General features: G+C 44.1%; 1 protein-coding gene across 1 annotated transcript; it reads left to right on the top strand.

Annotated features, from left to right (window-relative positions):
* The first annotated feature begins 3,786 nt into the window (after positions 1-3,786).
* LOC126563644 (peptidyl-alpha-hydroxyglycine alpha-amidating lyase 2) lies at positions 3,787-15,398 on the top strand. The gene is made up of 3 exons (XM_050220289.1): positions 3,787-3,993; positions 14,354-14,523; positions 14,599-15,398. The coding sequence occupies exons 1-3, from the start codon at positions 3,787-3,789 to the stop codon at positions 15,395-15,397; spliced, it is 1,176 nt and encodes a 391-aa protein (XP_050076246.1). The 3' UTR covers position 15,398.
* Positions 15,399-16,085: the final 687 nt, after the last annotated feature.

Here is a 16,085-nt window from a genome sequence, read left to right as displayed (position 1 = left end):
TACAAAATTATGAAAATTTAACTAAAATAGACAAAAAATACTTTAATAAAAGATCGTCAAAAGGATTCGTCAAAATATCTTCCCTACCAGCAATACGGAAATTTTACAGGAATTAAATAATAAAACGATGCTCCCTTACATAAAATGTTATCATTTTCTCAATTTTAAATGCTCCTTTTTATTCCCTAAGCCGTAAGCAGCATGAGATTTTCCCTTTATTTTTCCCTTTTCCTATTTCTACACCTTAATCCCGAAGCGAAGCATTGAAAATCCCCGGTAGCAACAGCAGTAAGCTTCATAATACAAGCGTTTTCATTGAAGCGTACCAGTTGGGTGGCACCAAGTACGATAAAAATAGGTGAACGTGGGGCAATTCCTGCGCTTGGAGGTGAGAACACCAAGTACCGTACAATAACAGCAACAACGGTGACAAAAAATCGTTACATGCCAAAGACATACCTTCCACACCAGAGGGGGAACTCCCCACCAGCCCCAGCCAGAGCGAAGGGGGTGTAGAAAAATTGGCCTCCATTTTCTTTTTCTTCGTTTCATTTCGCTTTTTTAGTCAACCACGCTGTCAACAGCAGTGACGCACACGTACAGCAACAACAGCACCACACACACACAGCACACACACGCAGATAATGTAGTCCACGGACCGGTGGTGTGTTGGTTGTTTAGTGCGTGTGTTGGGTAGTAGTTGCGTGCGTTATATGGGTGACGGGCGGGCGAACGACTGGAGCGAGCGCCGGTAGTGTATGGGTGGAAAAAATCGAAAGAAAAACACCCCGATTTCGTTGTCGTCGCCCGCCAATGGAGACACATGATGGAAAATTCAAATCATTTGCCACACAGTGCACGAAATTGTCGGTTCGGCTGGCAAGTGTTTCCGGCGATACTTGGTTGGCTGGTTGGTGTTTTTCAGCAACAGGTTAGTTATTGGGAATAGGAAATGTGTAGTGCAAGCACGAATCGGTAGCGATAGTAGATTTCACAAATCTCGTTAACAAACAAAATGTTCATTCAATTGTACGATAAGTGAAAAACAAGTGCGTTTTACGTGCTACAGTAACATGTGTGTTCGTGGCTTTTTAATGTGATGTTTTCCACACAATTGGCTTTTTAACGGTTTAAAGGTGTGATCCAATAATTGATCAATTTAGCATGTAAAACCACCCACCAGTAAGTGAAATCAAACGAAAACAAACCACTAAATCGTGTGTGAAAAGTCGTTTCTCTTCTACCAGTGTGCATCAGTTGATCCGTATGATTCGATTGGTCAATAAGTGAGCAACACTGAGCAAAGCACACGACCCTGTTGCGTTAGTTGCGGTGAGTGAAGCTGATAAGCTTGAAGCACACCAGATCAGCGGAAAGGGATCATCGTATTATTACTTGCGCCCGGGTGAAAGGTTAAAGTGAAATTCAATCCATAACCTCCTCATTTTCATCCCTTCCAGCCCCCTTTTTTTTAAGCATCCAAAAATGTACCCCATATGGGATTACGGATCGATTACGTGCCACATAAAAACATGTACGCACGCACACACACACACACATTACAACCCTCTAACGTCACTGTTACGATAAGCGGATATGGGCGAAAGGTTACTGGCGTCCAGTACGTGCCACGTGTGTTGCCGTGGCTGCCGTAGGCATCATGAGATTATGTAAATTTCGTTATTTGATCTGTAATTTCGACTCATTTATTTTTTCAGTGCTTTTGACTACGTATGTAACAAAGCCGGGGAAAACCGATTGTGTATCCTTTATGCGGAATTATGTTTGCATTACATGTGTTTTCGCTCATTAATTTGTATATTTATTTCCTACTTAATGGTGGCAGTAATTTGGACAAATGGGACGAAACTGGGATGATTAATGAGATGTTTGATTGCATTCTCTTTTGGTTGTAGATTTTCCATCATATTAAACCCAAAAGTTGTGAATCATTTTTTAATTTAATAGAGCTGATGAAATTACATTAGATGGGTATGTTTATGATTTTTCTCTTAATTTTAGTGAGTAATAATATCCAACGCATTTTTTTCCTGGTATGAAGCCTGTTTTGTATACTTGAATTTTTCATGTGATTTCTGCGTGCTTTAAATTAGTTTCATTTAACATAATTTAACAAATAATGTAAAAAAAATACAATAACTGTATGGCACTCCCAATTTATTTTGCAATTTACAGTTCATTTATTTACATTCAAAAGTTCGCCGGCTTGTCATGTTCGATAGCTAAGTTTTTCACCAGTAGCGTGAAATAAACAGAATCTGGCACTCAGAAGAAAGTTTTCCTTGCATTCGATCCTGAAAGCTCACCAAGCTTTCAAACCGAAGACAAACACCAAATTATGACAAACACATCCATAGCAACCGTTAAACAGAGCAATGTAAAAGCGCTTCCAAAGCTCCATGGCAAAAGCTTTTCGAAACCATTCTCTCCCGGAGGAAAGGCAGATTTTCCGAGAGCGTTTTCCACCCGTTACACACACTCGTACATACTTTGTTACTACGAGAGCACGCGTTTTGCTGCTTGTACCAACACACAACCACACACATAAGATTTGAACTTGAACACAACGAAACAAGCACTCTCTCTCTCTCTGTCTGTCATACTCTTTTGCTGCCTGCTGTAGTTCTCTTTCACGCGCAATCATAACTTTTAGGCATTAGTATACAGAGAATTTCCACTGTGAAAAAAGGGTGTGCATATGTGTGTGCTAGTTAGCTGTCGATTGAAAATACACGCATACGCACACACGAGACGTAGCTTGTCTGCTACTTTCGCAACAGCGAGAGGCTGTCACTTTGTGCTATCAGTCAAAGCTGTCCCTGTTCCGTGTTTGCTGTCTGAATTTAAACAAGTGAAACACCCGTGTATCCCAACTACGACCAGGCAGACGAATAGTACGGCCTCGGGTGGGTGGCTGTGAAGAAACGATCTGTTCTACCCGCGACCCGAGCGATACCAGACGGTCAGACATCAACCGTGTCTCGAACGAACCAGTCCGGTCTGGTCTGGTCTGGGTTCGGTGGGAAGCGCTTTTTTCTTCGGAAGATCGCGCCAAAGGTGCGCCTCTTTCCTCTGGACAAGATTGAACTTGTTTTTGGGGCAGAATTCCCATCCGTGTTTGTGTGTGCGAGTGTGTGTGGATAAGAATAGTAAAAGTGTGTGATAAAAACGTAAAGGAACAAGCGCCACCATGGACCAATCTCGCCATGGTTTGGTGCCGGAAATGGACTGATTTCGCTCTGTAATTTCGGTCCATTCCATCCATTTCCGTTTGGTTGGCCGGTTGCTGATAAGAGGCGTAAGTATTTCCCACTAGGAAGGGTGTCCCTATTTTCCAGAGTTGCTAAAGTAGTGTTGAACAAACCGAAGCTTGTGTAGTGTTGTAAACAAATGCGAGATGTGCGAGATTTGCCAAACACTAAGCCGTGAACGAGTGAACAGTGTTGCCAGCATTAAACATATGGTACCAACCGATGGCAAATAGTGTGAAATCTGTTTCGTTGGTTGCAAAAAAAGAAAAGTTGCCACTGCGGAAGTGTTCACCAAGCCCGCCGTCATCTGTTGTTCTAATTTCGTCTTTTTCTTTCGCATCACATCGCACAGGAACATCGAATCGACGGACGGATACTAGCAACATCCTTCATCCGTTTCTACCACCAACTTTGCGTGGCGCTCGGCTAAACTTAGCGCCCATCCTATACTAAACTGGCCGGATTCGTCACGACCAGAATGGCAGCCGGAATGAAGTGGAAGCGAACGGGAAGGATGGACCAACTGCTACCGGTGCTGCTGCTGCTTCTGCCAGTGCTGGTGCTGGTGCTGGTGGTCGGAGGTGCCAACTCCTATACGGTTCCTCGCGATACCGACATCCTGCTGGCGGATGGATTCTTCAAGCGTATGCGGGACCTGTTTGCTGAGCGCGCGTACGAAGATGCGCTCGGTGCTGGCGGACCCGAAATGGCAGACGAAGCGGTAAGTAACGAATCGGTGGACAGTGGAAAGCCCTTCACTCCAAGCAACCCACCAACAAGAACAACCTCCGACTGCCAGTTGCGGAGCGAACGGTCCGCTCCGAATGGTCGTTCGATTTCGTTATTATTAAACGGAAATGGAAGCTTTTTCGTTCGAGTGGATGGTTTTTTTTTCCTGTGGTACTCTACTGTCGGTCGGTTATTGGCAAAAGCCAGATCTCAGAAACAAAAGCAAGCACCAAGTGCAGTAAACAGGATGGAAGAGAAAGAAACTCAACGACCCTGAAGCGAGAGCATTAAACAACGGCTTTGATACGGTTTGTTAACGAGCAAGTATTAGTGTACCGGTAGAGTGTAGTGGCGAAGGTACTTCACAATTTCTGGTGTGCTTCTTGCACACCGAAATGGCATTGCTCGTAGTTTTATCATTTCATCATCGTTGTGCCATCGTCTTCTAATGACTCATTTCGGTACCTTGCTGAAGGGTCTTTCTATAGGTCGTCCTGGTACTCTATCGCTGCCATTGCCATCGTTTGAAGCAATCGAAGCTACCAAAAATGGGTAGAGGGTGAAGAGCAAAGAGCACTGTAGCTTCCGTCCGGACCATTATCGATATTGACTTCCTGGTGTATGGATGGTGATGACGACGACGATGGCAGCGATGATGATGATGTTCGTTTATATGCATGAAGCCCCACCGTTGGTCCCTGCATGACCAATGGCTTTAAACGTTTGCCTGCCCCTGCCTTAGTTTGCTACTATGCGATTAATGTACATTGAAGGGGCTTAGTGGATTTGATGTACCATAATAAAAAAAAAAACTTACCAACCCGACGGTTGGTCGGTCAGATCCCGACGCTCTTGACGATCTGAAGAGTGCGATAACTGGCGGAACCGGGGTGGTGACTTGGAAATGATTCAGAAAATCCATTTGCCAACGAGTGTTTGTGGGTCGTCCACAAACAAAACAAGGCGATGATGTGCCTGGTGCCTTGTAAGCCACCTCGCCCCACCACGGTGTAATATCAACAAACCGTTTTATTTAATCCTTTAAGCCGTTGAAAGCTCTTCCCTTCGAACTGAAGGGAAATTCCTGCAGAAATTGGAATCGAGAGAGAGGATTTTTTTTAACTTGTTGTCGGCATGGATACTTTGGTGATAGAGTGATCCTCATTTCTTTGTGAATCGTAAATTGATTATACATTTATAGCAAGGAAGCTTCCAACTCGAGTGCGAGTAAAACATTCAACTCTTCGTACCGATTACCTGTACCGTACGCCTTACTGGAATGTTAAGAAAACATCCCGGCACTTTGCCAGTTTCACAAATTAGAAATTCCAACCTACTGGCGTTTGATTTTCGTCCTCCCCTTTGTGCTAATCCTTGCCCATAGTTCAAAGAAGTTGGAAACTTATGCAGCCATTAGAATTCCACTCATTTACCCGCCCCGTTTTGGGACCGATTCACCAGCGATGCCTCTTCGGCGTGAATCATGGCATCCATCTTAGGACCTGCATAATTCAGGTCAATTTCATACTTCGTACCGAATGTGTCCGGGAAGTCATCTGGGGTGCTAAGCGTGTTGGTTGAATGATTTCTCGCTCCCAAAATCTGCACCACCACCGCTCGGAAAAGCTACTATCGCCAGTATCTTGGCATAATTAATGTTGCATTGTAGGATGTGTGAGCTACCGGCTTACCATCGTATCTGCTTTAGCGCATCTTGATCTACAGCCGCTGCGGTACAGGCGACGTGTGCTCTGCATGGTGGTGGCCACGTAGCCTTCCACATATTGCTCAGTTATTCCATCGCCGTATTCTTCAACCCCGGCGGGAACAACAAATTAGATTCCGGCGAGCTTTTGGTGCCTAAGAAGGCAAGCTAGGGAAATTTGTTTATATTTGTGGATAAACTTCGCACCATTTTCGCGAAGCTTGTTGTGGTAAGTGAATTTTTCAAGAGGCTATTTTCGGTACGATAGTGGTGGCGCGATTCGGAATTCCTGTTCCGCTAATGCTACTAATTGTGTTAGGGTGAAGTTATGTGGTGTTGTAGGGTAGCTAGCTGCTTACGCCATATGCTTTGTCCGGTGGTGACGTGCCATTGCATACCATAGCTGTCCAGGGCAGTCCCTGGAAAGCGTGTGAGGAGGAAAGGAACAGTGGACAGCAAAACACAGTTCCGAAAGTAGCGTGAACTGTAACGGTTTAACTTTGCGCAACATGATACCGACATGCTGTGAGCGGGTATGGGTGTGTGTGTGTGTGTGTGTGTGAGTGTCTCATTATGCCCTTTTTGTGTTTAGTTCGAGCTGTTACTAGCAAAAGGGGTTATTATCCGAATGACGTAAAGAGGTGTTACGTTGCCTGCATGTTGGACAAACCAGAGAAAAAACTACGAAAATAGTTTTAATTTTTGTTTAAATAATTCTACGGATGTTTAGGTTTTATGATAGAGTATAAAGTGTATTAGTAAGAACGGCAGTTTGTCTAAAATTAATCTTACTCAAAGTGAACAATTTCAAATTAAATCGAATTTGAGTATTTCGTTGCTATAACGCCTAAAAGTATGCAACTAATCAATATTAAATGGCAAAAATAAGGGAATTTTCTACGAATTTAGTAATTAACCTAGAATATGGAATTGATTTGTATTCCGAGCTTGATAGTGTCCTTGTGATAGCTATAAAATCACTAAAACCATCAACATACTAGCAATAGAGCTACTGAGGGAAGTGGGAAAACAACCCAACAAGGATCAATACATCAATATGATAACGAATCATTCGCTGGACAACATGAAATCATATCCTGACATCTCATCACTATTGTCCAAATGCAAAAGCTTCTTCCAAAAGCGTTCCATCCAAGCGCTTGCCCGTCCGGTTCTATTGTGCCGTGAATGATTTGCAATTCCAATATGGACTTCACCATCCCATGTATGTGTGTGAGTGTATGTATGGTACGAGAAGCTATGAACCTTGTGGCTTCACAACATCACGATGCACAATTGAAAAATGTTTATTCCTGCGTCATTGCGGCACCACACCGTCACGACATGACGGGGCTGTCGCTGCTGCTGATGCCACCCATCAAACCCACACGCGGTACATACATTAAATCAAGAAGTCACCCAACCGAATAATCATCATTAGCGAATTAATCTTAAGCAGCAATATAAAGGGATGATTCCGAGGACATGGTGGGAAGCAGGAGTCCGGGACCAGTCATCTGAGTCGTAGATGGATGAAGGTTAAATAAATAAATAATAAAAGCTTCTCTTTGCAGCTAAATCTGACAACGTATCATCCACCATTTAAACACACATTTTGCCAACCGTCGTATATTGGATCCGGGGTATGCTTGGCAAATATTTATCAACCCCCCCTCCCAAAAACAAAAAAAGCGGTGCACTCGAAAATTGGGCCGACATTCATGGGGCAAGAATTTTTGGCAATCATTGCATGAATTTGCCCAAACTTCAATACTACCTTTATCCGGAATAGCCCAATTTCAATTTTCTCTTAACCCATCCAGAAGAATAACGATTTATTGTTGTGTATCTTTTTTTTTTGTTGTGCCATCCGCCGTCAAGTAACTTCTTTGAAACGCAAATCCTTGCGATCTTTTGCAAACCGAACAAGAGGCATATTTTTTTTCTACTCACCCGTGGGCCTGGATATGCCGGTTCTTTGAGTTTTGTTTTCAATTTCAAACGGTACGTTGTTTTTTTTTTTGTGCGCTTTCTTCCTCTCTTGCTGTTGAGGCATTGCTGTGCTATTGTGTGAAAAGTTTCTTTTCATCCAAACGTCAATCGGTAGAATTCAAGAGCCAAGATTTCAAAGCCTCCAACAAAGCAACGTTGGGAGAGCTGAACCCAAAAAAGAGTTTGTAGTACAGAGTTTTCGCCCCCCAGGTGTTGTGGGGATTCATTCCTGCAACGTTCCAGCTATTGGTCCTAGTTCCAAAGATTTAGTAGTTGTTTTATGTCCGCCGACTTTAGTTCTTTTTTTCCTCTTGTTTTGTCTATTTCTTGTGTTACTTTCTGCCTGATGGATGCTGTTTTTAGTTACTTTTCCATGGAAATGGCCCCTTTTACTACTCTATTCCATCTCCAGAAGGGTATATCTTCTGTGTGTGGTAAACTAACACACAAGCTTTTGCTTAGGTACACTTGGTAAATGTTTTTTTTTTCTTCTTTTCTTCCTTGGCAATACTCTTTCTTTAGCCTGTTTTAGTTGTTGTTTGTGCTTGCTTTACCTTGGAGCTTTCCAAGCCACAACAGCACGATAAAAAAGGCGTCTTTATTCGTTTGTGTATACTTTAAAAAGGCTCAGAAGGTCTGAGGTTCCATCCACTACGCTTGAACTTATGCTCCTACAATGTCTCCCAATTGGGACGATGCAACTTTTACCGAGTAACCACACACACACACTCCGTCCTCCATCCTCCATCCATATCTATGTGGTGAATGGGAAACTTCTCAACCACAAAAGCCTTCTCCACCACCACTACCAGAAGCATATCCGGGGTTGCTTTGGTGTCAGCATAGCACACCCGGGGCAGATTCCTCACGGGAGTAAAACGAAGAATCGATGGTGTGTGTGTGTGTGCGTCCTGACAAAGTCCTGACCTCCACGAGACCGGTAGCACTTGAGCAAACGAGAGATACTAGGAATATCTGCATTGAAGTATAGACTTCACAAACTCTGCATTGGTGAGGGGACGCGTCACAAACACCCCGAGTGAAATGTGACACATTTGATCCTTCCCATCTTGGCTACCATTTTCCCGATATCCAAATTTTTAAGTAAACCTCGTCAACAATTGACCAACTAGGATAAGGTGCCAGAGAAGAAGAAAAAAATAACCGAAATGAACAAAATTGAGGATAAAAGAAAAGAGTCGTCGAAGTTTTTGTGACCGCGATAAACTTTCCTCATTACCAACTATGGAAGTGTGTAGAGAAGGAGAGTAGTGGTAGTACCGGTGCCCAGAAACACGACCTCACAAGTTCGTAAACTCATCAGGCTCATCCCAGTGCGTGATCTTCGTCGGTGTGCGACGAAAGGTTCTCAAGATGACGAGAGGACATGTCGTTCTTTTGGAGGTTGGCCATTTGCACCTGTTTTGTTGGGCTCTCATGAGAAGACTTTTCTTTTTATTTTGGAAGAACTTGGGACGGCAGAATACATCATCCATGGTTGTCTTATGTCACGGAGATTGATGAAACTCTCGCTCTTTCCTTCGAGGTGTGCGTGGTTTTGATTTTGGCTGTGCCGTAAAAGTTAGTCCCACCGAGGAAGGCCCGTTAAAGCGTAACCCTTCGCTGATGATGGATGATTTCAATGTCAACCACCGTCAAGGGCCAGAGGGACGTTATTTATTACGCTTGATATGATATATGGTTGCTGACAGCAGACAAGCACAGTTATCAATTTAGCCATACAAATACGTCTCGCCGAGAGCGAGATGCGAGTAGAAGGGAACGGGATGCAAAAGGCAAAATTAATTCAACGGTTGTTTGACAATAATTGCCGAAAGCTTTCGAAAAGAAAAAGATTAAGCTCAACACTTTTTTTGGACCATTTAATAATCGATGCTTAATACAGATCGAGTGAACTGAAACTATAAAATAACCCAAAAAACACAAAGCTTTGAAAAATAAGACACTACGACCCTAAGAATCCCTTGCCAAAATAGGCAGACCATTTCTTACAAACCCACCATGTGCAACGACGAGGTTAAAAGGCAACGGATGAGAGACATTGGCACGATTCAAAGATCGGTACCCTGGGACGAATGTTCCCGTTCCGGTACGTGTCTAACGCGTGTCTCCCGGCGCCAATTCCTCTGCGGTAAGCTCACCGGAACCGGTACGTGTCTAAGTGGTTATTACGTTATCTTCACGATAGGGGCCATGTGGTGCGGTTGCCCAGTTTTTCACACATTCGGTGATGCTTTTCGGTGCGAAACGGTTGCACATTTTGGTGGTGTGGTTCGTGTTCCAGTTCTCCACCACCGGCGGCACTAACGGTCTCGGTGTGTTGGTTATGATTAAAGACCATTATCTGCAAGCATGTTGCCTAGCGCTCCGTTGGTAATATGATTGGTGGTATGGTGGCAAATAAAAACTAATTGCAACAGTCGTGCCGGAATAGCACGTTTTTACGCCACACGCGGCCACATTTTAGATCACCGAAATGGGGGATACCGGGATGTCGAAAAAGCTTTCGGAGCATGAAACAAATTTGTAGCTGAATCAACAAAAGTTGTACTGTCTGTCTGTACTTGATTAGAAAATTTCATTTTCCGGAAAGATATTTTATGCTTTGAAAAGTCAGCGCCCCAATACTTCGCGGTCTGTCACGGAAGGCTGACGAACTAGTCACGGTTCAGGGCGGTCGCCTGTCAATCAATTATCCTAACCTTTTTTTTTTGCAAGCACGTGTAGGATGCTATCCTGAGTGCGGTTCGTACCATAATTTAGATTGAGGATGGTCTTGAAACATTTCACAGACATGGGCGTTGGGTAGTGTTTTCATTTTTGGACGATTCTCTTGAACAATCTGGAGGACTCGTTCTACAGCTGTGAAGTGTTTACTCGCTTTTTCAAAAATACTTTCTTCGCAGACTGTACTGTGTACAAATAAACGAGATCTCAATTAATATTTGAACAGACACTTTTGGCAGATACTGACAGTTTTTTTTTTGAAGGGATGAATTTAATAATTAAATAATTTCATAGTTAGATAATTCTCTCATACCTTAACCTTGACAAGGAAGTTCCAGGATCAGGATAACAAAATTGTCTTATTATAGACAAACAACCTTAACCTTGTGGATCAAACCGACCTTCTAATGGCTTCTACTAAAGACTTGCTAACAAGTAGTCGGGTACTTAGTGCTCACTGCAACGGAACGGTTCGGGTGGGTTTTGAACCTCGTTCCTGCCGTGTTAATATCGCGGTTTTCTCACGTCCGGGACGCCCCATTTTGTGTATGGTGGAGACATTTTTACACTTTATACTTCCAACTATTTGAAAGAATTTGAGTCCTTTTTTCTTATTCATCTTTTCTAGTCTTTTCTAGTCTGTCTGCGTCTGAGAAGGCAATGTTAAATACGTTTCAAACTGATTCTTTGGTAGTACAATCTCAACAGATCTTGTCGAATACTTTGTCACTTATTTGACTTAAATTTATTTATTGCTTGGTAGAAACAATTAGAAGGTCTAAATTTAAAAAACGGCTAAAATATTTAATTGTTTTTGGTATTAAAATATAACAAGCAATAATTCATGCTATTCTAAAGACCACTAAATTAATACTACTGTATCGTATTATTTCAACATCACCACCACCAAAAGAGCACCTTTGTTATCGAAGAAAACCTGCTCGCAAAACGTCGCTCGCTCTTTTATCACCAACAATAATAAACTTCACAACACATTGCCGATGATTAATAGCTGGCATAATGCTGGCCGAAAAATTGGCTACCTCGCCAAATAATAAACCCGAGTGCAATGTCCCCGGCAACGCATAAATTGTCCATCGCCGTCAGGGGTTCACCGTTAGGTATTTTGCCGGCCACAGAACCTTCCTCGCATCTCCAGAAGAGATTAAGCTTCCATGATTCATTTCATGTGTCTGGTGTATGCTTTTTAGAGGGCTCGAAACTACCTCCCGCACATAGCGGCTGGTCGTAAAACTTCAGTGGGGAGGGGGGGGGGGAGTAGGAGACCCCGCATATGTGTAATGGATGTCCAAAAGCGTCAGGTGTAAAAATGAGATTCTAAACCCACTTTTACACATTGGATTCAGATATTCCAACGCTCGAGTGTGCTAAAAGTTCCTGAATTACTGGCCACACAGTTTTGACACACGCGAACGTTATGAAGAATGCTTTCAAGTACTGGGTAACACAAAAAAAAATCTGTTTCCTACTCCGAGACACCCTCGGGCATCGTTTGGATGATCTGTTTCCTTTCTGCTTACAAAAAAAAAAGAAAGATGGAGCCATTCAATCGGATATGAATGTGGTACGTTAAAAGAGGACCACACAAAATATGTTTGCGTGTATGACTGTGTGGACCAGTAGCTCCAAGCAGGATTATGAGTTCCTGCCCGGGATCACACGAGAAAGGAAAAGAAACGTTCGAGAGTTAATGGCTCCGCTGTGTAATCTTGCTTCAAGTAATGTGGCACATACCCGGCCGGCACGGCCATAGTGCCGCTTTTGTGCTCCCTTACTGCTTGGTCCTTTCCGAGAGGACCGAGAGAGAGAGAGAGAGAGGCCGAGAAAGGCCACGAATTGGAAATTGTATTTCCATCGGTAGGTACAATCTGTGTGCGTCTGCATGTGTTTCTGTGGCTGGTTTATGATATGAGGTGTACTTCATTCCGTAGGAGGTTTCTGTTGAGGAGATCTGTACCTCTGTTCAGTGGAATTGAAGGCGATCCATATGCGTGCCTCATTGTGGAATATGAAGAGCAATCTTCGGAGGGCATTCATCATGTAAATTGTGCCCCTGTATGCCTTTACCCGGTTTGCCGCTAGGAGGCAAGGATTTGGAGTCGGAGCGGGAAACGGAGTCTTTGAATTAATCATGCGTTTTGGAGATGCTCCTTCATTTACCTACCTTTCTGGCAGCATACCAGGAAGGATTGCTCGATGAGTTTAACAAGCTTCAAGAAGAAAAGCAAGCTCTTCCCATCTGTCGACCTTTCGGAACACATACAAAAACGCCACGTTTAGAAACTTTTGTGAGCCGATACGCATCAGCTCCAGTTCGCTAGTGCGTGTGTTGACGCGTGCCTTCCGCCATCAAACACCGGGCTATAGGATATATCTTTATCATTATGCTTGGTCGCGTGGAGATGAGCGGTTTTCTTGGAATGCTCGTTACGTATAGGTTGCGTGTGCTGCAGGTTGTGCCGCGTACATCCCTTGCCGCGCACACCTGTTCCAGGAGAGGGAAGCAACAGCGCTCAAGAACATTATCGCTGAGACACTGAGGGGGTAAAGAACTCGCTCCGTTCGTGGTAAAGTAGAACCGTATGGTGCCGGATCGATACGTACCGTTATCAGCCACTTATGATACACGCACCGGGTGGAGATAAATCAATAATCACCCGCAAAAAGGATCAAACCAACACGTGTGTGACATATGAGCCACCCGAGACTGGCTGTCGATGTTAACGGAAAAGCGTGAGCTGTTCATTAGGGGTGGCGTAAAAAAACAGTTGATTGAAGTCGTCAGACGCATTTTCGACACAGTAGATGCCTTATTGAATTTTCCTCATTTTCTGGTTGAAGTTGCACTTACATGTAGCATGGATTTTATGACGCACGAAAAATGAATCCATTTCACGCGATCGTTTTTGTTCACCCGATTCAAACCTGACGATGTCGAGGGAGCAATCTATAAGAAAGCTGTGAAACATTTATCACAAATCAGTTCCGTTGTGGATTCCATCCAGTGGTGGACTAACCTATAAGCGGAGTAAGCGGTCGTCAGTGGCCTCTCCAGCCAGCCCGGACTTCATGTGCTCGGTTGCACGATGAAGATCTACAGGGGATCAGGATGGGGTGTTCGACAGTAAGATGCGCAGCCCAAAGACGCATTCAACGGTATATTGCACGACCCGATTGGACCAAAAATGAACGAGCTATCGCTGATTTTTCACGGGGTAAAGAGGGCCCAAAAACTGCCGGAAAACTCCACCAACAGTAGTCAGCATCATTGAATAGGCGTAATTTTTGAAACATTTCAAATTTGAAAATGAGGCACGATACTAGTTCCCTCCTGGATTGCATGCAAATTCCCTCCAGCGTAACATAACGATACGAACACCAGAGGAAAATATTCTCCTCGGTAAATGTAATAATTTTAATAATCATTCCAAAAATCAGGTAGCTTAAGCCGACTTTTGTTGAAGTAATCATATTTTTAGATCATTTTATTTTAACGCTTTTGGCTCCCCGCCAAGCAGTTTTTACGGTCAAGAAAAGCTTTTTGTGTTATTAAGAACAAAGATCAACAATCAATAAACTAAAAGGTATAGAGAAAGTTAGCTAAAAATCCGATTAAACGGCTTCAGATGGGTAACAAAAATCGGAAATTTAACGAACTTTGATTAAATGTGATAGAAGGCCAGCATTTTTTGCAGCATTCTGTTTAACAAAATCGAGTATTTGACCATGTCCGAAGCTTCCTGTTGCGTATTCTTCGATGAAATAAAAGGATTCTTATCGTACTTTTTTATAATTTTGATTATACTAAAAACTATGTTAAAATCCTTAATTGTTCATTGCCAGCACACACATTGCTTATATTGGATCTGTTTTAATCCTTCCACAGCCGCCATTGGCACCGGTCGACACCTCGCATCTTGACAGTCCACCAAAGCCGAAGCTGGTAGAGGACTGGCCGAAGGTGAAGCACTCCTTCGGGCAGGTAACGGCCGTCACTATCGATCTGCAAGGCAATCCGGTCATCTTCCACCGTGGCAGCCGCACATGGACAATGGAGTACGTACACTTCCGTTAATCGAATTTTATCCTCTCTCCCTCCCCACATCATTAATATACTGATCACTTGTTTAGGAGCTTCAACGATAGCCACCACTATCAACACATCGCCGAAGGACCGATCCCGGAAAACACGATCGCAACTCTCGCAGCCTCGGACGGTGCCGTCCTCGAGGAGCGTGGTGCCGGCATTTTCTACATGCCACACGGACTAACGATCGATCACAATGGGAACATGTGGCTAACGGATGTGGCGTTACATCAGGTGTTCAAGTTTATGCCCGGCCGGGACTATCCCGCCATTACGCTCGGGCACCGTTTTGAGCCCGGCTCGTCCAAAAGCCACCTCTGCAAACCAACGTCAGTCGCTATTGCCAGTACGGGTGAAATTTTCGTTGCCGACGGGTACTGCAACAGTCGGCTGCTAAAGTTCAACGCTGCCGGACGCTTAATCCGTACCATCCCACAACCTCCCGAGTTCCTTTCGCTACAAACTCCGCACGGTTTGACACTGCTCGAACATCTCGATATGGTGTGTGTGGCCGATCGGGAAAATATGCGTGTCGTCTGTCCACGGGCCGGTCTGCAGACATCGTACGGCGAAGGCACACAGGCAGCCACGATCCAGGAGCCAGATTTGGGACGCGTGTTCGATGTGGCCGCATACGGTGATTTGGTGTACGCAGTAAATGGACCCACCTCGCCCATGATTCCGGTGCGCGGATTTACGATCGATCCACGATCGGAAACGATCATCGATCATTGGGGCAAGTTTGAGAATCCGCACTCGATCACCTTCTGCCCGAACGGATCGGCCATGTACGTGACCGAGATCGGGCCGAATCGTGTGTGGAAGTTTACCCTCACGATGTAAGCATGAAGCTCACTCAGACAGACACGCACACGGTCCCCATCATACGATGGGTTGCGTTCCTTTCGCTGATGAGACCGCTCCAACGGTGCTGTAGCGAACACAACATCAACCGCTCCACGTCGGTGACCACGATTTAGCCCTCGAACGTGTGGACAGGATTCCGCATGCCAAACACCACCATCCGATACAACAGATTTACCGAAACCATTGATGGCGGGATGTCAACACGAAAGGAACACACACCTTTAACGGGTCGAGTGTGAGCAAACACATGTGAGGGCAAAGCCCTGAGGTTCCCATTAAAAACATGGAAAAACCAAAAGTGAAAAATTCCCCCCATAACCGTATCCAACGCTTACCTATTCCAGCCGGGAAGCGTTGGTAGGGTTGTGGTAAGATGCCTTTGCTTGGGAAAACACGTTTCATACCGGGCGAACGATTTCGCGTTTTTTTTTGTTTTGTTTAGCCAGTAAACACACCACAAGAGCCGTAATGTAAACATCCAAAACAAGGTTATATGCTTTAGCCAACACAATAGAAGAAAAAAAAACTCAGACAACAAGTGGAGGACGAGTTGGTTACAAACCTAATGCAAGAACAATTGATCTAACGTAGCAGAAGCAAATCGATATATGCATATTATACATAAATATACATATTCATATACATAGACCACCAGCTCACCTAT

This window comes from Anopheles maculipalpis, chromosome 3RL (assembly GCF_943734695.1).
Source record: "Anopheles maculipalpis chromosome 3RL, idAnoMacuDA_375_x, whole genome shotgun sequence".
In the NCBI taxonomy this organism is placed as follows: Eukaryota; Metazoa; Arthropoda; class Insecta; order Diptera; family Culicidae; genus Anopheles; species Anopheles maculipalpis.
The sequence above is the reverse complement of the archived record's forward strand: the minus strand, read 5'-3'. Positions and strand labels throughout refer to the sequence as shown.

What these genes read in the sequence shown, in the direction of transcription:
- LOC126563644 (XM_050220289.1), top strand. Translation starts at nt 3,787, where the DNA reads ATGGACCAACTGCTACCGGTGCTGCTGCTGCTTCTGCCAGTGCTGGTG. An exon ending in CCGAAATGGCAGACGAAGCG is followed by an intron (nt 3,994 to 14,353) that starts GTAAGTAACGAA and finishes ATCCTTCCACAG; the next exon opens with CCGCCATTGGCACCGGTCGA. An exon ending in AGCCGCACATGGACAATGGA is followed by an intron (nt 14,524 to 14,598) that starts GTACGTACACTT and finishes TCACTTGTTTAG; the next exon opens with GAGCTTCAACGATAGCCACC.